General features: G+C 41.1%; 1 protein-coding gene across 2 annotated transcripts; it reads right to left on the reverse strand.

The window, feature by feature from the left end:
- Window positions 1–5,365: 5,365 nt before the first annotated feature.
- MTFR2 (mitochondrial fission regulator 2) lies at window positions 5,366–25,327 on the reverse strand. Of its 2 annotated transcripts, none has more exons than XM_055265022.2 (8): window positions 25,025–25,327; window positions 23,983–24,099; window positions 19,404–19,508; window positions 17,452–17,564; window positions 16,057–16,289; window positions 14,069–14,426; window positions 7,665–7,839; window positions 5,366–5,727 (listed from the first exon to the last, which is right to left on the reverse strand). In XM_055265022.2, the coding sequence occupies exons 2-8, from the start codon at window positions 24,043–24,045 to the stop codon at window positions 5,611–5,613; spliced, it is 1,164 nt and encodes a 387-aa protein (XP_055120997.1). In that variant the 5' UTR covers window positions 24,046–24,099; window positions 25,025–25,327; the 3' UTR covers window positions 5,366–5,610. The 2 variants fall into 2 exon arrangements, with proteins under 2 accessions (XP_055120997.1, XP_055120986.1); XM_055265011.2 differs by having other exon boundaries at window positions 24,737–25,092.

Consider the following 25,327-nt stretch of genomic DNA (forward strand, 5'->3'; position numbering starts at 1 on the left):
TGCCTTGGCATTTGTCTTTTAAACGATCTTTTAAACGAATATAGTATCTTTGGAAGCCCTTATTTGCATGTATTAGTTATGATATACCTAATAAAAATACCACCACTCTAATTTACCAATCTTTACCAGTTATAAAAGCAGAAACTATAATCATGTCTTTCGAAATAAGCCTTGGGCTATTTTGTAGCAGTGAAATAGATAGTTGCACTTCACCTAAAGAACCTGCGAGAATCCCACTGCAGTGCTGAAGTTTAACAATAAGCAATACTACCCCTGGCTTTCATCATTGAATTTCACAAAACATGTATTTGCTGGGAAAACAGTTGAATCGGCCTGATGACATGAATAATCTCAGGCCTGTCAAGGATATAGCTGTATTATAAATCCTTAGTGTCCTTAAATGTAAGCTGCTTTTGCAATTAATACTAAATCTAACCTCGCTTTTTCCATAATTTCTATAATTTCATCTGAACGTCGTTAACAGGTTAGCAGGGGCAATCAGCCTGGGCGCTCTCGGTGTTATACTGTCCTCTCGTGGTAAATATGGAGAACTGCAGCCTGACGGCTTTTTCCTCTTTTCAGTTTCCTGTTCCATTATTTTGCCGTGCTATACATATCCTTGTAAACTGCCTTAAATTCTTTCTAGGATACAGCAAAATCTAAAATAAATAGACAAACAAATGTATAAGATGAGAACTGTTGACTAGGAGCTTAAAACATGGGTTGGAAAACCCATCTGCTTGGGTTCAAATCCCAGCTCTTAAAGCCCAGCACAGTGGCAAGCGCCTGTAGTCCCAGCTTCTTGGAAGGTTGAGGCAGGAGAATGGCTCAGGTTCAGAGGAAAAATAAAAAATGAAAATTCCAGCTCTGCCACTTAATCAGCTGTGAGAACCTGGGTTATCTACTGGGGTGAAGATCGTCTCTCTCTATGCCTAGTTCCTCATCTGTAAAATGAGGATAACAATAGCCTACATTGCACAGTGCTGATATACCTCCATGGCAAGCACTAGGAACAGAGCTGGCACATGGTAGGTGCCATTCAAAGTGAGAGCTTTATGGCCGGGCTAGGTGGCTAACACCTGTAATCCCAGCACTTTGGGAGGCCGAGGCGGGCGGATCACTTGAGGTCAGAGGTTCGAGACCACCCAGGGCAACATGGTGGAACCATCTCTACTAAAAATACAAAAATTAGCCGGATGTGGTGGCCCATGCCTGTAATCCCAGCTACTCTGGAGGCTAAGGCGGGAGAATCACTTGAACCCAGGAGGCGGAGGTTACAGTGAGCAGAGATCGTGCCACTACACTCCAACCTGGGCAACAGAGCAAGACTCCTTCTCAAAAACAAACAAAAAACAAAAAACCAAAGTGAGAGCTTTATCACCTAAACGGTCAATTATAGCTTATTCTTACATACAGTGGAACAGAAGTTCTCTGGGACCCACAGACCACTTCCCCACTGTGTCCAAATTTGACACAGAGTGCAGAAAACTGAAATTGCAACCCAGCTGAGCTGTGATTGTGTCTTTTTTCACTGGAGGAAGTAAATCATAGAATGTTAGTGTTGTACATTAGACTCTGGAACACATTCTGTTTGGCCTCCTCATTTTACAGTTGACGAGTTTGAGGCCCAGAGCAGTGATAACTCAGTTCTCCTGATACATTTGCATGATGCGATCACTGCTTCATGCTCTGAGTCCTTATAAACACAGGAATTTCCATGAAGAGGGAAGGACAAAGCTGTGACCAACCAGCCATAGGTTTCCCAGCCCTAGTTTTCCCCATGCAGCTACAGAAGTCACCGTGGAATAACCCACGAGCAAGGCCACAGGCACAGACACTTTGGGAGCTGACAGGAATAGATCTTTAGAGACAGGAAGGCTTTCCTATCCAACCCCACCACCAATTTTTTAAAAGCAAACATTTCCCAAAAGGTAAATATAAGAACTAGTCTGGTCAAAGGATAACAAGGCAGTAGGTACTGGAAATTCCGGACAATTTGTACTACTCAAGCTAACCGCAATGCAAGACAGGCTCTGGAACCTAAGGCAAGCTATTATGTCCGGATCTGCAACAATTTTAGAATCCGCGTCCTCTGTAGTGGACTGTGATGCACCACTATGTTCTGTCCTCAACAGAGGTTGTCCTCTGACAACCCTCTCTGAAAACTGCCCTCAGCTCAAGAAGGTTGCTTTGTTCAAGGTCAAGCCCCCCAGTACTTAGTCAACGAGAAAGTGTAGAGACTCAGCACTCCCAGAGCAATGGGGGACAACTCCAGAGCCCCCAAGGTTCTGCTGAGGCCCTGCTGAGACTGCATCACACCCAGCTGCCCCCTCACCTGAGTATTATCCTGAGGACACGCCCAGAGAGATGTCCTGCACGTTCATCTCTACTCAGAGCCTGTTTGCCAGAGAAACCAAATCAACAGCCCTTTTCTGATATAAAATCTCACACGTCACTCTTCTTGACCTGTTCGGGTTTTGTGGGGTTTTTTTGTTTGTTTTTTTTGTTTGTTTGTTTGGTTGGTTTTTTTGAGGCGGAGAGGATCAATTTAAAATAAATCCATTGTATACTTAGCCTCTCCAATCTGAGAAGAGAGTGTGCTTTATATCTGGCAAAACCTGTTTAAAATGCTCTTTCCTGATTGCTGCCATCTAAATTACCCTCCGTGTAAATGGCTGTTTCTCCCCAAACCTAATTCCAATGGATGGAATGCTTCTGTTCCCCCAAAATTCACGCGCTGAAATCCTAACTCCCAAGGTGATCGTATTTAGGAGGTGAGGCTTTTGGGAGATGACTTAGGTCAAGAGGGCGGAGTCCTCGTGATTGCGATTAGTGCACTTGTAAAAAACCCCAGAGAGCTCCCTTTAGCCACGTGAAGACACAGCAAGAAGATGGCTGGGCCTTCTATGAACCAGGAAGCAGGCCCACCCCAGACACCAAATCTGCCAGCACCTTGACCTTGGGCTTCCCAGCCTCCAGAACTGTGAGAAATAAATTTCTGTTGTTTATAAGCCCCTCTGTTTATGGTATTTTGTTATAGGAACCTTAACGGACTGTTGGAAATTTTTATTTAGATTTCATAATTAAAACACAAATACATATTCATTGTAAAAGTATGACCTTTTGATCCCCCCTCCCCAGGGGGCCCATGCCACCGTTTCCAATCTGGGTCCTGTCCAGATTTTGATACACACTCCTAGGTAGTCACGTCTCCCCTCCCTGCTTTGAAAACCACTATCATCTGCATATCAACCAGTCAAGATTTTGAACATTAACTTCTTGCAGTCTATATTATAAAACCCTTTTTAAAAATTTTTCCAAATATAAAATACTATTAGAATGCCTTGTGAAACGTCCTTGCTCAAACACCTTAGTTTGAGGGCACTAACTAACACCCAGTTTGGAGGGAAATGCAACCTACTCAAAGGCATTTGAGGAAGTGGGGAGAAGAGACTCTTCCAGGGCAAGCGAGAGAAGTGTTTCAGAGTCAGGAAAAGCAGCTATTAACATGACTTGCAAGAGAACGCTTCAGCATTTACAGTAATTTCATCAAATTTAAAAGTAATCAAATCTGGATTTTATAACATTTGGCATGAGGTCATTTATGTACAGGCTCATGAGGAAGGCCTAAACTGAATCCCCAATCCTCAAGAATTCTAAAGTGAACACAACAGTTACTGGGAGCCCAAAATTAGGCCACTGCAGATTTTAGGGCATATGGTCATGTCCTCCCAGATACCAGGAGTTACACTTCGAAACACAGGGGAGCATAAAGTCAACTCAATTCTAATGCATCACTGGTGTTGAAATGTGCTTTGGGAAGGCAGGAAATCCATTCTAACGAAGAACAAAAAAGCCCACCAAAAAACCAACTTGGGGTTTGTCAAGAAATAATATACTTCACTTGGCTGCAGATAGTATCTTCCAAAGATTCCTGCTGGTTGTTGACGGATTGTCGATTACACATTTTTGAACAAGGAAACTAGAACACTAAAAATGCAAGCCTACCTACTTGAGAAATAAAAAAGTTATTTCAAGAGAAAACAAACTCTTATTACAAGGACAATGAGACAAGTCAGGGTGGGGAAAACGTTTGAGAGGGGCAGGAACAACAGCAAAAACTATTGGTAGCTAGGTAAGAAATGTCAAAAACAATCATAGGCTGGGTGCAGTGGCTCATGCCAGTAATCCCAGCACTTTGGGAGGCTGAGGCGGGTGGATCACTTAAACCCAGGAATTTGAGACTAGCCTGGGCAACATGGTGAAACCCCGTCTCTACAAAAAATACAAAACTTAGCCAGGCGTGATGGCATGTGCCTGTAGTCCCAGCTACTCAGGAGGCTGAGGTGCAAGGATCACTTAAGCCCAGGAATTGGAGGCTGCAGTGAGCCATGACTGCACCACTGCACTCCAGCCTGGGCAACAGAGCAAGACCCTGTCTCCAAGAAAAAAAAAATCACAGAAGGAATAAAAAATAACAGGCAGGCACTGAAAATACACTATGACAGGTGCAGTGACTCACACTTACAATCCCAGCACTTTGGGAGGCCAATGCAGGAGGATCACTTGAGGCCAAGAGTTCGAGACCAGCCTAGGCAACGTGAGACCCTGTCTCTACAAATTAGCCAGGATGGTGGTACACACTTATATTCCAGCTACTTCAGAGGCTGAGGAAGAAGGATCGCTTGAACCCAGGAATTTGAGCTTGCAGTGAGCCATGACTGCACCACTCACTCCATCCTGGGCAACAGAGTGAGACCTTATCTCTCAAAAAAAAAAAAAAATTACACTACTATACTTGCTGTATCATTACAAATGCTTTTGGCTGCATGTAACAGAAAACACACAGGGCATATTTTTCTCATATATCTTTCTGACAAGAAGTCTGCAAACAGGACTTGTTGATGTTGGTTCAACAGCTCAGTGATGTCATCTCTGTGATTCTAACCCTTTTCTTCATGGTCATAACTGCCACACAGACACTCCTAACTGGAATATGGCCAGGAGAAAGGGTTGCGAATGGAGGCGGGGCTAGGCAAGCAAGTCTGCCACAACAACAAGAAAACTGTAGGAAACCTGGGCTTTGCTGAAAGTGAAGAGCTTGGCAAAATGGGTGGGGCTGAGTCCATTCCAATGGTGACCTCAGCTCCCTGGCTGTTGCACACAGTCTGAAGGGTCCAGGGAAACGTAAATTTCCATATCACATTAGTATGTGGGAGAAGAGGGACAAAATATCTGTTGCAAACTTATGTTTCATTTCTATTATCCAAGAAACTCTACCTATGGAATTCCTCACAAAAAACAACAAAAAAAGGTCAGACTATGTGGTGAGAAAACATGAATTTGAGTTGCTACAAAACACAAGCAAGTTCAAAAGGAATGTTTATTTTAAGCTCTATGTACAGAAGAACAGAGTATCAACGTAAAAAGGAACAAAGGAAACAAAAATGACAGGCGTACATATTTACATAGCAAGTGTAGGCAAAATGTGTCAAGAAGAGTCTTTAAATACATCTACTTTTAGCCTTTAACATTCTGAATCAGTTTCTAAGAATAATTTATCATCCAGGAAGAAGTTTTAGAAGTTTAAGGCTCAACCTTAAGTTGAGTTTAAATCCTTGAGTTTAGAAGGCTTGTGTTGCTGATACCTTGGTCAACAGCTTTTGTGTTGACCATTTCTTCTTTAGTAGTTTGCTGTCCTTCTAACTGTGAAATGTGATATCCAAACTGAAATAAAGCAAATATTTGACACAGAAATTATTCTAATGTTAAAAAAAGAAAGAAGGGCAAGACAAAGGCCCGATGGCCCTCTGAGGTTTCATTCACAATATTTATTTACTGTAGTTATTACTATAACGCGTAGTTATTTGGCTATGTATCAGGTACTACGCCCACAGCCAAGGACAAAAGCGAAGAGACATTCTCAGGGGCACAGATCGAGCTCTTGGGCAACTAAACTTGGAGTCCCTATGTGCCCAGTGCTAAAAACTATGTAAAAAAAAAAAGAAGATTCTCTAAAATACTTGTAATTGGCTGGAAAGAAAGTGCTAAGAGACACGGAACTAATAGCAAGCAGTAAATGACAACCTAGTAACACTTCGTTTACCCACTATCACTGGGAAACAGTGTGTTCCACCTACGGGAACTGCTTAGATAACTGCAGGTTCTCAAACATCCTCAAATTTTAAGAAACCAAGTTCTAGTCTCTGCTCTGCCCCTTAGATATGGGATTATAGGCACTACAGGGCTCATTTTCCTCACATTTTGGGGGACAGGGGGATTACTGCTGTGAAGATCTAGTGAGGTGAGTAAAAAAGGTACTTTGCAAGTTACAAACTGCTCTACAAATGTTAAAATTAAACATTTAGTTTAGACACACTTGCATTTTTATAGTAATAGTTCTAAAGTGAACTTTTTGTCTTCTTAAATAGTTAAGAGAATATAATTTTCTAAGTCAACATGCTAAACATCAGATACAGTACACACACACACACACACACACACACACACAATGCTGAGCACAGAGGCTGCACACACTGGAGTGGGAATGTGTGTGTGTGACAAGTCCCTCCACTCTGTTACACTCTTTTTTTTTTTTTTTTTTTTGAGACAGAGTCTCGCTCTGTCGCCAGGCTGCAGTGCAGTGGCACAATCTTGGCTCACTGCAACCTCCACCTCCCGAGTTCAAGCAATTCTCCTGCCTCAGCCTCCCCAGTAGCTGGAATTAATTACAGGTGCGTGCCACCACGCCCAGCTAATTTTTGTATTTTTAGTAGAGATGAGGTTTCACCATGTTGGTCAGGTTGGTCTCGAACTCCTGACCTCATGCATGATCTGCCCACCTCAGCCTCCCAAAGTGCTGGGATGACCACGCCCGGCCCTGTTACACTCTTGGAGGGCTCAATGCGTCTGAGTCTTCCAGTCTCTTCCTCTGCTGAGGTCTGTCCTTCCTCAGTGCTATCTAGCTGACTTTAGATGCTGTTCCTCTTCCACACTCCTGTCATTCTCAAGGCTTATTGTTATGTGTTAATACTACCTCAACTAAATTAAGACATGTGAAAACCACCCCAAAATTAGAATTACTTCTAAATTTAAGAAAAGAGACTTCAAGTAAGGAGTAATCTTAAGGCTCAAATGCTTAAAATCCAGTGTTTGTCATCCTAGGCATCCAGTAAGTGCTGTCACTAAAGATAACTATAATCCCATTTGCTTTTTTACATGCAGAGTTAACATTATATTCAACAAAATATCCAAAGTCTGTACATTTGACAGAGAAAAATCTTGGCGTATTCACATTCCATATGGTTAGGGGAAATCTATTGCACCATTCTTCCCTGGCCCTCTCAAACTGTCAGACACCCAGTTCATACTGCAGATGGCAACATCAAATTGGCACCTGTCTAAGATAAGTCATTATAAACATATGCACAAATATTTTTCAAATTAAGTATTTTATTTCAAAAGAGCTCATGATAGGCTAAAAGTGAAAATGAGCATATAAAATTAACCACAAAAAAAACACCCCAGAAACATTAGCAGCATCAATAAACAATTATATAGCCCATTCTGCACAATTACTTCAAGAGAACTTGAACACAAAGCTGCAACATAAACAATACATCAGAGAAAAACTGAAAAATTAATTTTACATTAGTGTAGCTTACCCTTGAAGTTTCTGGACTAGAAAATGGAGAAGATTCCCAAGATGTATTCTCTTTCTCAAAAGAATCATCTTCTTGAAATGCAAATTTCTGCTTAAGTGCATGAGATATTAAAGAAACTGGATCCCAATGTGAATTCTGTCTTTTCCTCTTATGAATGGGTCTACCGCCAGGTGACCTATTTTAAAAAAAAAAATTGAATTTATTAAAACTTGGATGTAATTGTAGCTCCTTGTTGATAAACATAGCAGGAATACAAGCATAATATCTTACAATTCAATTAGTCTTCAAGAGATTGAAAATAATCTAATCTTCAAGAAATTTTTGCAATGAAATAAGGCACAATGAATGAAGAATCAGAAAACCAAAAACCCATGTGACTTGAGACACTGCCATAACCTTGCTGTCTGAGATCTGTCAGATGTTACTATGCTGAAGATCTTTATTATTATAATTTTCTAATTTCTTAATGGGTAGGAAAATTCAAATAAATAAGAACTTTTAAAAGGACTAGAGTTCATGCCAAAAAAAAAAAAATTAGGCAAATTGTTCATTTGTTTGGTCATTCATTCATTTAATCTTCATTGAATGCCCACTACTACATCCGACTCCATTTTACGCTTTGGGAGTATTCTGCTCCCAGTTCTTACAGCAAGACTATCATCAATATACAAGTGAGCAAGATCATTTGGATGGTAATAAGTGCTGTGAATAAAACAAAATAGAGGCTGGGCATGGTAGCTCATGCCTGTAATCCCAGCACTTTAGGAGGCCAAGGTGGGAGGACTGCTTGAGCCCAGGAGTTCGAGAGCAGCTTGGGTAACATAGTGAGACCCCGTCTCTAGAAAAAATTTAACAATTAGCCAGACAACTACTTGGGAGGTTAAGGCAGGAGGATCACTTGAGCCAAGGAGGTCAAGCCTGCAGCAAGTCGTGGCACCACTACACTCCAGCCTGGGTGACACGACAACACCCTGTCTCAAAAAAAAAAACATTAAAAAGTAAAAAATAGGGAAATGTAATAGTGATTAGGGACAGAAGCACTTCAGATGAGGTATGATCAGAAAAAAAGCCTCTTTAAGGAAGCAACATCCTCTTTAAGAAAATGACAAGGGGTCAGTTTTAGTGTAAACATCTGGGGGTACAGCAGGAAGGAGCTTCGCATGTGTGAGAAATGGAAAAAGGAAAGCAACTGCAGCTGGAGTGCAGTGGGCAAACATGGGACGTAGGAGAGGAGCTCAGCGAGAGAAGTGAGGTCTGGCTCCTGGAGGGACCTACAGACACAGCAAGGGCTCTAGAACTGATTCAAACACAACAGAAATGCACAGAAGAGTCTGAAGCAGGAGAATGGCCTGATCTGACTTCTGGTCACTATCTGCAGAATAAATAAGGAGGCAAGAATGAAAACAGACCACTGAGGAGGCTGCTGTGGAAGTCTAAGCTAGATAAGAATGGGCTTAGCCTGGGGAGTTGGCGGTGGAGGTCAAGAGGGTCCACAGAATTGAGCTATGCGCTGATGGGAACGGTGGGAGATAGAACGGAAAATAAAGATGAAGGATGATTTCTAGATATTTGTTTTTGTTTTTTTGAGACGGAGTCTCGCTTTGTCACCAAGGCTGGAGTACAGTGGCTCACTGCAACCTCCGCCTCCCGGGCTCAAACAATTAATTCTCCTGCCTCAGCCTCCTAGTAGCTGGGATTACAGGTGTGTGCCATGTCAGGGTAATTTTTGTATTTTTAGTAGAGACTGGATTTCACCATGTTGGCCAGGCTGGTCTTGAACTCCTGACCTCAAGTGATCCGCCCACCTCAGTCTCCCAAAGTGCTGGGATTACTGGTGTGAGCCACCGCACCTGGCCTGATTCCTAGATCTTAAGCAACCGGGTGATCGTGTTGCCATTTGCTAAGATGCAAAAGACATGAGAAAGAACAGGTTTTCAAGGTGGTGGAAAAGAACAGGTAGGAAGGAAAAGTCCTGTTTTGGACCTGTGAAAAGAGATACCTGTGAGACAGGCAAATAAAGATGTCAAGTAGGCATTTCAGTATATGCATCTGGGCTCAAGAGGAGAGGTCAGGGCTAGAAAAATAAACGTTTGAGTCATAAGCATACAGCTGGTATGTAGAGCCATAGGACTAGGTGAGCTCACCAAAGGAAACAGCATGGACAGAGAAGAGAGGGGGCTGAGGTCTGAACCAGGTACTTCAACATTTAAAGACCAGGCCCAAGGGGAAGAGTTAAAGGCATAAGAACGAATAGCTGATGAGGTCAGAGGAAACCTCGGGGTATGTTTTCCCAGAAACCAAGTAAAGAAAGTGCTCCCAGCTGGGCGCAGTGGCTCGCGCCTGTAATCCCAGCACTCTGGGAGGCCAAGGTGGGCGGATCACGAGGTCAAGAGATCGAGACCATTCTGGCCAATACGGTGAAACCCCATCTCTACTAAAAATACAATAATTAGCTGGGCATGATGGCACATGCCTGTAGTCCCAGCTACTCGGGAGACTGAGGCAGGAGAATCACTTGAATCCAGGAGGCAGAGGTTGCAGTTAGCCAAGATTGTGCCACCTCACTCCAGCCTGGCAACAGAGCGAGACTCCATCTCAAAAAAAAAAGAAAGTGCTCCAAGGAGGTGGGGACCATAGGCTGTATCAAATGCTGCCAAGAGGTCACGGAAGACGAGCAATGCGAAGAGACCACTGGATTTAGCCACATGGAGTCACTGTGGGTAGAAGGCGGCAGCGATAGATAGAAACAAATTATGGACAACTTCAAGAATTCATATCAGAAAGGGGAGCAGAACAACAGAACAACGGCTGAGAGTACATGTGTTTTGAAGGTGGGAAGTACTCAGGTGTGAGGAGAAGGACGAGGTAAAGAAGGAAGATTCAGTGATGCAGAAGGGCTCATTTTAAGTGAAATCCTTGTGAAGAGGAAAGAGAAGGGAAACCAGTAACCAAAGGAAGAGCCTGGCCATGAATGATGACACTTCACTCCCAACAGCAAGATGGAAGGCAGAGAATCTGCATGGGGAATCTGTAGGTGTAAAGAGGTGACAGAGCTCATCTGATTCCTCAGCAATGTACAAAACAAAGTTAGCTGTAGAGGCAACTCAGGAGAGAATAGGGGGACAGGAGGCAGAGGCTACTGGCCTTTTAGTTGTTTTTCCAGTGATGGTAACAGTCACAGAGTTGCCACTTGATATTGACTAAGCCCAATGACAAAAGTACAAGATCTAGTTGGGACCAAGCATGCACCTACAGCCATGAGATTTTTCTCAACAAGCTGCCTCATGCTCTTCCTGTGGTTACTGGTTTCCCTTCTCTTTCCTCTTCACAAGGATTTCACTTAAAATGAGCCCTTCTGCATCACTGCAAGGATCAAACTCACAACCTCATTAAAAACAGAACTGACTTATCTGTCCTAGGACTATTATACAGAAAATATATCTATTTTCTCACCAAAAGCCTCACTGAGGGACTTCCAGGTAAGCATGGCAAATCCCTTGTGAAATCCTACTAAAATGACAGTAAAGAAATGAAAAAGATCTATATATCCACAAGGACAAAGAGATTAGAAGGGGAGACAGGAGATAAGAATTGCAACCAGATGCTGGAAGCTGGAAAGCTGATGAAAGTGAGAGCATGGGGCGTGGGCGCCCTGCTGAACACAGGGCGTGTGCTGAATAAGACACTTCTCTCTTGCTCGTCTTTCCCCACTCAGCTCTCCAATGACCTGGCTTGCACCCGCTGTGTAATCCCCATCCCTCCTGACCACAAGGGAGAATGAAGAACTTTCTAAGGAAAATCCTGTAGCCCAAAAGAAAAGACATACAGCTCTGGGGTGTGGCCAAGAAAATGGTCCTCTCCCTAATCACTAAATTGTGAAGCCCCTAAGTTGATAAGACCACTTCACACAAAGAACATGCAATCAGCTTTTCCTTGCCTCATTTTTAAATAAGAATCACCAGATGCTTACACAAGGCTACAAAACTAAAGATAGAGATCAAAGCTAAAAGGAAAAAAGAAACTCACAAAAAATACAGTAATTCAAGAACAGAGGAAAACTTAAAACAAACCTACACTTTTAATACTGTCAGTGGGATAAGACCAACAAAACCAAAAAGATTTTAAAAAGAAGCATTTGAAGAAAAAGAAACAGCTCTTAAAAATTAAAAATGTGGGCCAGGTGTGGTGGCTCACACCTGTAATCCCAGCACTTTGGGAGGGTGAGGCCGGCGGATCACAAGGTCAGGAGTTCATGACCAGCCTGGCCAACACGGTGAAACCCCGTCTCAGTATACTAAAACTACAAAAATTAGCTGAGCATGGTGGCATGTGCCTGTAATCCCAGCTACTTGGGAGGCTGAGGCAAGAGAATTGCTTGAACCAAGACCCCGGAGGCAGAAGCTGCAGTGAGCCAAGATCATGCCACTGCACTCCAGCCTGGGCGACAGAGCCAGACTCTGTCTCAAAAAAAAAAAAAAAAAGAATAAAAGAACATTTTTGGACATGCAAAGTAGTAAACTAATCTACCTTTTATGTTTCTCAGGAAGCTATAGGAAGATATGACATTTAGGAAATCAGTGATGCAGCATAGAAAAAAAGGGGGCAAGAGGCCAGGCGCGGTGGCTCAAGCCTGTAATCCCAGCACTTTGGGAGGCCGAGGCGGGCGGATCACGAGGTCAGGAGATCGAGACCACGGTGAAACCCCGTCTCTACTAAAAATACAAAAAATTAGCCGGGCGCGGTGGCGGGCGCCTGTAGTCCCAGCTACTCAGGAGGCTGAGGCAGGAGAATGGCGTGAACCCAGGAGGCAGAGCTTGCAGTGAGCCGAGATTGCGCCACTGCACTCCAGCCTGGGCGACAGAGCGAGACTCCGTCTCCAAAAAAAAAAAAAGAAAAAAGGGGGCAAGAATGCTCAAGAGGTAAGCGAAGGAAATCCTTCGGGCACAGAGGGATCCTTGAGGACAATCACCAAGAACTAAATGGAGGGTCATCCGAAAATCAGAAATAGAACTACCCTGTGATCCAGCAATCCCACTTCTGGGTACTTATCCAAAAGAAGTGAAATCAGTATCTCAAAGAGATATCTGCACACCCACATTCATCACAGTGCTATTCACAATAGACAAGACATGGAAGCAAACTAAATGTCTATCAATAGATGAATGGATTAAGAAATGGGATATATACATATAACATACAGCATGCTAAGTGAAATAAGCCACTCACAAAAAGATAAATGCTGCATGATTCACTTATATGAGGCATCTAAAGTAATCAAACTAGGCCGGACACAGTGGCTCTTGCCTGTAATCCCAGTACTTTGAGAGACCGAGGCAGGAGGATCACCTGAGCCCAGGAGTTCAAGACCAGCCTGGGCAACACAGTGAAATCCTGTCTCTTTTTTTTAATAAGATAAAATAAAAAATAAAGTAATCAAACTATAGGAGTAGAAAGAAGAATGGCAGTTGCCAGGGGATGAGGGGAGAGGGAAGAGATTACTGTTCAGTGAGTATAAAATTTCAGTTATGCAAGATGAAAAAGCCCTAGAGATCTGTCGTACAACATTGTGCTTAACGATACTGTATTATACACATAAAAATTTGTTAACAGAATGGAGCTCACTATGTTTTTTCACCACACACACAACACACACACACACACACACAAATGGAACTCAGACAGGCAATTATTAACTCTAAAAAAATTATTCAATAAAATGTAGTCAAAATATATGAAATGGGGCCAGGCACAGTAATCCCAGCGCTTTGGGAGGCCAACATGGGCAGATCGCTTGAGCTCAGGAGTTCGAGACCAGCCTGGGCAACATGGCGAAACCCCATCTCTACAAAAAAATACAAAAATTAGCCAGGCATGGTGGCACATGCCTATAGTCCCAACTACTAAGGAAGCTGAGGTGGGAGGATCACTTGAGCCCAGGAGGTCGAGGCTGCAGTGAGCCGTAATTTCAACACTGCCCTCCAGCCTGGGTTACAATATGAGAAATGGCTTACTGTGGATGTTTACTGTTATAATAAGGATATTAATTTTGAATACTCTTTTAACTAAAGATTGTGGTTTATTTCAGGAAGACGTAGCAAGATGTGTGTGTGTGTCCTCGGTAGAGTATCTAAGAAAATATATTCCTAATATCCTACAACTGGAAGTCAATATAATTAAAATATCAAGAAATAGCAAATAAGTATGTTGTTTCAAAAATATGGTGATAAGAGACTAGAAGAAGAAATAGTCAAAAATAACTGAATGTCATTATCTCTGGGAGAGGTATTCAGGTGTGAAGAAGAATAAGAAAAAAGACATATATGTTAACTTTCATAAACATAATAATTTTTCTAAACATAAAATTGACAAAATTTCAGTTCACTTTTCAAATTACAACAACATACCGCTCAATTGCACGAAGCTTAACCTTATTCATATCCTTTAGAACGTCCAACATGTTTGGAATATCTTTATTTCTCTGGCTTTTTGAATGATGACTATAATTGGTCTTATTAGCAGCCGGGTTCTGTTTGCTCATTTCAGTTGATGGATTATCTGAGTCACAAATATGATTAGATCCTGGTTGTATGGGAGGAAAACATGGTGGCTGGAGAGATGAAAACTGAGGAGGAAGTGGTGGTGGAGGAGGAGGAGAAGAAAGTACTGAACTTGGAAACTGATCTGGCTCCACACTCAGATGGGCAGCCTGCGATGATGACAACTGACCCAAACTAATGGGCTCGTCATTCAAGCCAAAGGAACCTACAAACAAAGTGGTTTATTACAAAATCATTCACAATTATCTCTAACGTAATATATATTAATAACACTAATTAGAGCCAAAACAGGAGCAATTTCTGTAATGCTACTAAAGGTAGCGATATGGTAGCAAGGAAAGAGTATCAATCCCATCTGCTTAGTAATTTAAGAGTCAAGTCAAACTGTGAATTCATTTTTAATCCAGTTAGGAATTTTCAGTGTAGGTCCAAGAGCAGAGTGGGGAGGAGAATGCATTTTAAACAAACAAAAAAAAAACGAGTTTTTTCTGTAATGCACATACACTCTGAACTTCATCCTCTATTTTAAAAAGCTAAAACATGAATCAACAACTTGTAGTTAGAAACACAAATTGATGTATTCACTCTATAATGACATTGGAGAAATAAGCATATTATTTTCTAAGCAAAGCTTAAGATGGGTACTGAGTATTTAACTTTTCCACAACAGATTTGCTCTTAAAGGACTGTGGGTAAACATGACTGCTTAGGAAAACTGTGTATAGTTATATATCATTTTATTTATTATGTATAAATATAAGTTATTGTATATTATATGTGTTTATATGTAAATGTTATAAATATACACTGTATAAATATCTTAAATTATATGTGTATTTATGCATTTGTATATATACATATATATTAAAAAATTTTTAGCAATTATATTTACACACAGCCCTTTACAGCCAAATCTGTTGTGAAAAGCATTCAGTACCTAGATTGCTTTACATTTTATACACACGTACATACATTTTGTGTGTGTGTGTGTGCATATGTTTGAAGCAAGTTGTATCTCTAAATTTATAAAACAATCATCTGGAAAACATTACTCACCTCAACTTGGTGGAAGCGTAGCAGCAATAACTAAAAACTATAAACATATGATGACTCAAACCTATATCCTCTTTCAAACCAATGCATTCTTCCTCTTTAATATCCAATGCTTTCATGAAGAGTTAGAAAAGCTTACTGAGGGCCAGGCGCGGTGGCTCATGCCTGTAATCCCAGCACTTTGGGAGGCCAAGGCGGGTGGATCACGAGGTCAGCAGATCGAGACCATCCTGGCTAACACAGTGAAACCCCGTCTCTACTAAAAATACAAAAAATTAGCCGAGCGTGGTGGCAGGCGCCTGGAGTCCCAGCTACTCGAGAGGCTGAGGCAGGAGAATGGCATGGACCCGGGAGGTGGAGCTTGCAGTGAGCTGAGATCGTGCCACTGCACTCCAGCCTGGACGACAGAGCAAGACTCTGTCTCAAAAAAAAAAAAAAAAAGAAAAGCTTACTTAGAAGACAACAGACTTTTTAATACAAAAATACAATCTTCTAGTACAGTAAAGCTAGTTCTTCTTTAAATCAAAGCCATCCCCTCACTACAAATGTGTCTTAATTCATCCTGAATAAACATCAGATATAATAATTTTGTATATTCAACATCCTTTTACGTACATTTAATGTTTTCATGGCACTTATTCAGAATTGTACTCACTTAAATACTAGATGTTCCTGTATGCTACTATATGTACTATATTCAGTACAGTATCATGCTGTACGGGTTGGTATAGGCTATACCATGAGTATCATCTAACTGAAACAAAAATCCTAGTGTTACTTACTAGAATTTGTACTGTTTTTCAGTTCCTGCATTTCCACAATTGCTGCAATCTGAGAGCGAAGAAAAGTCAGCTCATTTTCAAGGGCAGCTATTTTTTTAATTGCAGCTTCATTTACAGGCAGATCATTTTTCACTGTTTCATTCTGTCTTACAGCAGGTGACAGTGGATCCCGAACTAGTCGCAAAGGCTGAAAAATTTCCACTTTCTCTTCTTCATTTTTCCATATACTATTTCTGTGGGTGAAAAAAAATATGAAATGGAGGGAAGATATATTTCCAATCAAAAGAATTATAAACTCTTACACTCCTACGTGAAAATCAAAAGACAATAAAACAAAATAAAAGCTACTCTCAGGCCAGGCACAGTGGCTCACGCCTGTAATCCCAACACTTTGGGGGCTGAGGCAGTGAATCACCTGAGGTCAGGAGTTCGAGACCAGCCTGGTCAAAATGGTGAAACCCTGTCTCTACTAAAAATATTTTTAAAAATTAGCCGGGTGTGATGACGTGCCCCTGTAGTCCCAGCTACTCAGGAGGCCAAGGCAGGAGAATCACTTGAGCCTGGGAGGCAGAGGTTGCAGTGAGCCAAGATGATCGTGCCATTGCACTCCAGCCTGGTCAACAGAGTGAGACTCTGTCTCAAAAAAAAAAAAACTACTCTCTATCCCCCATGATTGTTTCTAGAGTCACTGAGGACAAGGAAAACATCTTATTTAGCTTTGTATTCCCAATATAAACAGAACGTAGCCTCCAATGGAGGACCAGTCAATGACCAGGAAATGAACAAAACAAACCTTGCTTTTAGATTATAAAACAAAAATAATTATCCTGCAATTGTTCTACTTATTAACTTTAAACGCAGGTAAGTTAATTTATTTAGAAGTTCTATATAAGTTAATAAAGAGCCTTACATTCAGGATTATGTTAGGGTGAAATGTATGTTATTTTAACTATTTGAAAGTTGGTGCCAGTTTGATACATAATAAATCAGCCGGAATACTTAAATAATTGACACTTAACATGCTTAGAGCCTGTATCTGAATATACTAACATACAAGGTAATACTCCCTAGGAGTAACACATCCAAATTTTGAAATACATTTAACATCATTGCCTGGTGCACAATAAACAGTATATAAGTTTTGGCTAAATACATGATTCTAATATCTCTTTAATAACCACTCCCTCCTAGGCCTGGTATTAGGTTTAAATGTGCACTAAAAAAAAAAACTGGCTAAAAAAATGAAAAGCAACCAGTCTTCTTTATTAGGAAGATACAGTAGGGCACAGCACAGTTTGAAGATAAAACAAAAAAGCTCAATCAATCTGAACAAGCTTTGACACATGCAAGAATTCAGTTTATAGCCCACTTCCCAAGATAAGCATATAAAATTACCGAAATCTGAGATAACTGACTTCTTCATCATTTGCCACATACAAAATATCAGCAAAAGATGGAACCACAGATCCACGATTACCAGAGTCTACAGAGTTCAAGAGAGGGATTAACTAAAGTAAAAAAAGAAAAAAATAGTCAGAGCTCTGCAGGGAGTCAGGAGAAGACACATGCCCCATGGTATTAAATTAGTTAACAATCCAAAAGAAAGAAAAAGAAAAAGAATATTCAATAGAAAAACATGCACCTGTTAGCAAGAAAGAACACTGGAAAAAATGTTATGCTGAAGTCTAAGCACTAAGGAATATTCTCTCCCCTGGTTAATTTCATCTATCATAAAATGCAAAATAAAATTAAACTCTTCAGTTATTGTTCACACTTGCCCATCTGTGAATGTCATTACAGACATGTACCACATAACGTTTAGGTCGATGACGGACTGCATATACATGGGGTCACATAAGATTATAATGAAACTGAAATATTCCTATCACCTAGTATTTACTATATTATACTTTTTATTATTATTTTAGAGTGTATTCCTTCTACTTAAAAAGAAAAGTTGGCTGGGCATGGTGGTGCATTCCTGTAATCCCAGCACTTTGGGAGGCCAAGGCAGGAGGATCAATTAAGGCCAGGAGTCCAAGACCAGCCAGGGCAACATAGCAAGATCCTGTCTCTACCAGACCAAAAAAGTCAGCCAGGTGTGGTGGTGCACACCTCCCAAGTAGTCCCAGCTACTCAGGAGGCTGAGGTGGGAGGATCACTTGAGCCCAGGAGGTTGAGGCTGCAGTGAGCCGTTATCATGCCACTGCACTTCGTTTGGCCTGGGTGACGGCAAGACCTTATCAAAAAAAAAAAAAAAAAAGAAAGTTAACTATAACACAGCCTCAGGAAGGTCCTTCAGGAGGTATTCCAGGAGAAGGTATTGTTATTGTAGGAGATGACAGCTCCATGCATGTTATTGCCACTGAAGGCCTTCCAGTAGGACAAGATGTGGAGGCAGAAGACAGTGATACTGATGATTCTGCCCTGGGTAGGCCTAGGCTAACGTGTGTGCTTGTGTCTTAGTTTTAACAAAAAAATTTTAAAAGTATAAAAAATTTAAAAATTTTTAAATCATAAAAAGCTTATAGAATAAGGATATAAAAAATATTTTGTATAGCTGTACAATGTGTGTTTTAAGATAAGTGTTATTACAAAAGTCAAAACTTTTTACAAAATACCTAAAACCTAAAGTATAATAATAAAAAAATTAAAAAATTAAAAAAATTTAAAAAACATTTATAAAAAGTTACAGTAAGCTACAGTTAATGTATTATTGAAGAAAGGGTTTTTGTATAAATTTAGTGTAGCCTAAGTGTATAGTGTTTATAAAGTCTACAGTAGTGTACAGTAATGTCCTAGGCCTTCAAATTCACTCACCACTCACTGACTCACCCAGAGCAACTTCCCATCTTCCATTCACGGTAGGTGCCCTACATGGACGTAACATTTTTTATCTAATTTTTACTGCATTGTCACCATACTTTTTCTATGTTTAGATACACAAACACTTACCATTGTGTAACAACTGCCTACAGTATTCAGTACAGTAACATGCTGAAAAGGTTTTCAGACTAGAAGCAACAGGTCATACCATATAGCCTGGGTGCATAATAGGCCATATACCATCTAGGTTTGTGCCAGTATACTCTGTGATGTTTGCACAATGACAAAATCACCGAACAACGCTTTTCTCAGAATGTATCCCCCCCATCATTAAACAATGCATGATTGTACTTAAATAAAACCACAAAAACATATATGAAATGGCCTGTTCCCAAGGGTAAACTAAAGGTTTTTGGCTTGCAGGAAATGTTTCTTCGTTGGCTGTTCTACCCCATACCTGTTAAGAGTACCTAGGATTATTTTGTACTTGGTACTTAAACAATTTATGTTGACTGACTTACCTCAAAATTAGGTCTTCGACAAGGTTCCAATGGAAGCATTTTCCCAATAATACGAACAATACTCCTAGTTGATCCATAGTCTTTATTTTCCCAAATCAGCAAAACCTATTTTAAACATAAAGTATGAATTAAAATGCACTCTGATTAAGCACATTTATATAAGTATGAAAAAAGGAGACGTAAAAAAGATGCAGTGGCATTTTTTTTTAAATACAGGGAGTCCTGTAAAATAACATTTATTTTTAAAAAGAAATATAGAATGGCAGAGCCTTTCTTCAAAGAATAGAACTTTATGAGTATTTGTCCAAAAAAAAGATGGTAGTAAACTTATATACATTCCAGGAAGATCTTTTAAAAACCACAATTCATTTTGTTCTATTTCTGATATGTCCAAATACCTTGGGAGAAACTTTGTTCAAAAAAATTGCATCCCCTCCCCCAGCTACAAATCCCATCTTTTTGGCCCAACCAAAAATTGACAATTTCAAATTATCAAGCAACGAGGTAATATGGAGTATACTTATGTAACTTCCTTTAAAGGAGAAATAAAAAAGGGAATAAATCAGGTCCTAGACAATTCAGAGTTATTTACATAAAGTGAAATATATCCGCTGGCAGTCAGCTCTTGAAAAGGCATTAGAAGTAATAATGTGCTACTATAGCTCAAATAATACTTTGTCCTTTGGTGTGGGCTTCCCAAATTAGTGTAAACCATTGCCACAGGAACCACTCTCCCCCACCAGCCAAAAGATACGACATAATAAATTGGACATTTTTCCTAAGATCCCAACAGATACAGGTAGCCTCCTATTAGCATCCTCATTAAAACATCCAATAAACAGCCTGTCTCAGCTGTTAAACAACAGCAACAACCAACGACAGCAGGCTAAGTAAACTTGTGCACCTGCGTTTTGATTGTGACCCATCATATGAGGTCAGGTGTAAAATTTTCCCATTGTGGTGTCATGCTGGCACTCAAGAAGTTTGGGATTTTGGAGCATTTCAGATTTCAGGTTTTGAGTGATGCTCAACCAATAATATTTTTAAATTGCTAAGATTATTTTACATTTTTTTCACACTCAGTCTTCAAAATCCCTTATATAGTTTACACCTATAGAAGATCTCAATTCAGATATTTTGAGTGCTTAAAAGTGACATGTGGCCAGTGGTTATCATACTGGATTGCACAGCCTAGAGGATATAGATCCCAGACCTATTACTAGTAGAATATTTGGAGGATTGACCATTTATATTTAAAGTGTTCTACAGACCATTCATCTGCATACCCCTGCTAAGAACAACAGGCATAGAGGCTTTGCTACCATGAGGGCTACCTACGACATATATAGAGTCACCCAAGAGTTGGGTTAGCTCTTAGTTAATTTAAATGATACCTTCCTATCTTGCTCGGCAGTTTCCATCCTAATAAACTCCTGTCCTTCCTCTCATTCCTTCATTGCCCCTGGCCATCTTCACCACTTTCGTTGTTGTTGTTGTTTGCTTCTTGAGGTTTTTTTTGAGATAGGGTCTCACTTTGTCACCCAGGCTGGAGTGCAGAGGCATGATCAGGGTTCACTTCAAACTCTACCTCCCGGGCTCAAGCAATCCTCCTACCTCAGCCTCTGGAGTAGCTGGGACCACAGGCGCACACGACCATGCCTGGTTAATTTTTATATTTTTGATAGAGACGATGTTTCATCATGTTGCCCAAGCTGGTCTTGAAAACCTGAGCTCAAGTGATCCTCCTGCCTCAGCCTCCCAAAGTGTTGGGATTACAGGGGTGACCCACCACATCTGGCTATCTTCACCATTCTTATTATTTCATCTTCCCTCTATTCCTGGTCTAGCACCCACATTTTGACTTCACTAATTTTCCTACCAAGCATGGATTTTCTGGTTAATTATTTCAGTAATATGTTCAATGCCACTCAAAAATGGTTCGTTCTTTTGATATTATGTGATCCCACACTGCTAATGAATACACTACCCTAATTACTCTTAGCTAGGAAAAAAAAAATCACAAAACGACAATATTGAGAAAAACTACAACTCCATGATGACTTCAGCTGGGTTCTCACAGGTATTCTGAAATCCCTTCATAACGTGTTAGATTCTATACCACATTGTCCAGAGCAGTCTCCGATCTCTGAAATCCCTTCTCAAATCCCACCACTTCATTACCTGCAAGTGACGTTGTCTCTGCTCTTACAGAGAAAACCGAGAACTTCAACTTGACATACCTCAACTTCATTTCTGTTACTTAGCTCCATTCAAAATCTCTTTTTAGACCAGGCGCGGGGGCTCACGCCTGTAATCCCAGCACTTCGGAAGGCCAAGGCAGGTGGATCACTTGAGGTTAGAAATTCAAGACCAGCCTGGCCAACGTGGTAAAACCCCATCTCTACTAAAAATATAAAAATCAGCTGGGCATTGGTGGCAGGCTCCTGTAATCCCAGCTACTTGGGAGGCTGGGGCAGGAGAATCACTTGAACCTCGGAGCAGAGGTTGCAGTGAGCCAAGATTGCACCACTGCACTCCAGCCTGGGCAACAGCAAGACTCCATCTTAAAAAAAAAAATCTCTTTTCACTCTCTCTCACTTTCATTCTGTTCTTTAAGGCAGGACAGTCTCTCTCCTTTCCAAGACTTATTTAATTAGATCCCTTGCCCAACTATCTTCTCAAAGGCGGTGCTCAATCACTCTCTCATGTGGATCTTAAATTTCTTCCTGTCTGTTTCTTCCAGAGTGATGACAAATATGCTGAAGTTACTTCTAACTTTAAAAGAAAAATAAAAATTCCATCCTGCAGCCCCTTCAGGTTGATGGCCTCTCTCAATTTCTTTTCACAAGCAAACTTTTCAAAAGAAGGTTGCTGATCCCACCTCCCTTCCTGACATTCTTCAAACTACTCCAACACAGTCCCATTCTCCACTTACAGAAATTCTTAAGGGCACCAATAACCTAATAGTGATAAACAAAGTTCAGCTGTTATCTTCAGTCTCTCAATTACTGAAATTTAAAATGTTTTTAGGCCAGGCGCGGTGGCTCACACTTGTAATCCCAGCACTTTGGGAGGCCGAGGCGGGCGGATCACGAGGTCAAGAGATCGAGACCACGGTGAAACCCCGTCTCTACTAAAAATACAAAAAAAAAAAAATTAGCCGGCCGTGGTGGCGGGCACCTGTAGTCCCAGCTACTCAGAGAGGCTGAGGCAGGAGAATGGCGTGAACCCAGGAGGCGGAGCTTGTAGTGAGCCGAGATTGCGCCACTGCACTCCAGCCTGGGCGACGGAGCGAGACTCCGTCTCAAAAATAAATAAATAAATAAAATAAAATAAAATAAAATGTTTCAATCACATCTAATGACATTTGCCATTATCAAAGTCCATGGCTTTAAGTATCAAGACAAAGCAGATAACTCCCAAAACTGAATCTTTTTCTTTCCTACATTTTAAAACCATATATATATCCAATTGTCTGAAGGATATTTCTACTTATATGTTCTAACATCACCTCTGACTCACCTCATCTCCATATTCAAACTAGTTTCTCATACTAAGATGCCCATTTATAATAATGGTACCATGATTCTTCAACTTACTTTTGCTTTAAAAAAATCTTAAATTATCCTTGACTACTTTCTTCTAATTCACCCCACCCGTCTTCCTTATAGTCAATCTCATATTACAGTTATCTTTATTGTTTCTTATTCCTCATATTTTAAGCATTATGAATACAACAATCATGTATTACTCCTCTGTATTACCTGCAGAAACAAGCATATTGTCTTAGATACAGTAGATTTTCAACAAGTAGATAAAATTTGATTTGCTTATGATATGGTTTGGCTGTGTCCCCACCCAAATCTCACCTTGAATTATAATTATCCTCACGTGTCAAGGGTGGGGCCAGGTGATGATAACTGAATCATGGGGGCAGCTTCCCCCATACTATGCTCGTGGTAGTGAATAAGTCTCATGAGATGTGATGGTTTTATAAACAGGAGTTCCCCTGCACAAGCTCTCTTGCCTGCCACCATGTAAGATGTGACTTTGCTACTCATTTGCCTTCAGCAATGATTGTGAGGCCTCCCCAGCCATGTGGAACTGTGAGTCAATTAAACCTCTTTCCTTTATAAATTACCCAGTCTCGGGTATGTCTTAATTAGCAGCATGAGAACAGACTAATACAGCTTATAATTCTCAGGCCTAAATCATCCTCTTTCCATTAGATTTATTCTGGATTTATTGAGCTTTAAATATTGAACTTGTTAATAAATTACCTTGAATATAAGTTTGAATGTATCTGTGCAATAAATGTAATTCTGTGAAGGTCATGTCTATATTTTGCTTCCTTTGTATCTTCTGTTGGCACTTGTCCTATCAGGTAAATATGTTCTCAATAATCTTATCCCTCTTCTAACTCGAACCATCAAAGCTATACTGTTGCAAACTCACCTTTGTTCCATCTAAAAAGAAGGAACAATTTTGCCTTAAATCAAATGATTACATATAAGTTATTTTCAAAATGAAACCCAAGAACAAATACAACAGATCCACTCCAATCCAAAAGGACATTTACCTGTTCTACAGGAACGCCAAAATATTCCAGCATCTCTCTTAAGATACTCAGTATGAGAGACATTGATGAAGCAAATACAGAAGCCAATTCAAAGGAACATTATCAGTTTCTTGGTGCCTTTGGGAAAAATTTTAGAAAATGTTACTCTTGACAAATAAATGCCACACAAATTGTACTACATAACCTGGAAAAGTCCTCCTGATATACATTACACTGTCAACTAATTTCTCCTAGCCAGCATTATTTTAAGTCAAAGAAAAAGAAAGGAAGAGGAAATCTGGGGGAAAGCGACGGTTGTAAAAGAAATTTCAATTTATTGGTTAGACTACATTAAAACCTCGTAGGATGTTTGAGCTCATGAAGAGGCCTAGTTAATAGAGACCAATCAACAACAAACTGGACATCTACTTAGTAGGCAAGGCTTCAAGTTACATGCCACAGCGAAGCTCGCTCTTTCCTGAAAGCTTTGGGCTGAGACTCTTAGCAGATTGGTGAGTTTAGCCGACCCTTGAAAGCAGGCAAGGGACGACTCAAAGTTTTTTTTAAAAAAATAAACAGTAGCTCTTCTCACACACCTATCGAAGTACCGCCCAACCCTCCTCACTCTTTTAAAATAAGGAGCACGAATTCCAGATAGGGGACGTGACTTGGTCACCCATCTAGTAACAGGCCGTGACCAGAGCCGGATCGCGTCCCTCGCTTTGGCCACAAGCTTCCTGGTGCTCTCCAAACACAGCGTGGTAGCCTTGCTCACCTTCCTCCGAAGCCGAGCCCCCGGGAATCACCAGAACATCAAGCGGAGGGCGTTAGGAATCCTCAATCAAATTCCAGACTGCGCCACTCCTTGTGCAGATCGCTCAGACGTCTACCCAGACATCCACCCAGTTTCCGCCCACGCGCCTCGGCTTGCAGCCACAGGAGGTAACGATGCCCTCAGCGAGGAATAAGAGGTCAACCCAGTGCCCAGCACTGGAGCCTCACGCTCAGCTACGGTAACATTACGGAAAGCGCGCCCACCTCCTCCGGCGCCCAACGAACCCACCTGCTAGACCCTAGCACCGGACTGCTACTTCCGCAGGACCGGACTGCTACTTCCGCATCCCAGGACGAAATCAAACTCCGCGGGCCAGGACCCGTACGCAGTCTCATTGGGCAAAACTGAAGATCGCTGCTTCTGATTGGTCATTGCATGATGTCAGGCAATTCGGGAAGCGACTGCTTTTCCTTCCCAAGAGGCGGGTCTTCCGAGAGTCAGCCAATAGGAGCTGACGGGCGGGGCAGGTCGCGTTAGGACGGCTGCGCTCCCGCAGGGCAAGGTTTTAGGTACAAACCCACGAGCTGAACT

The sequence above is a fragment of the Symphalangus syndactylus genome, chromosome 2 (genome assembly GCF_028878055.3).
Source record: "Symphalangus syndactylus isolate Jambi chromosome 2, NHGRI_mSymSyn1-v2.1_pri, whole genome shotgun sequence".
NCBI lineage: Eukaryota > Metazoa > Chordata > Mammalia > Primates > Hylobatidae > Symphalangus > Symphalangus syndactylus.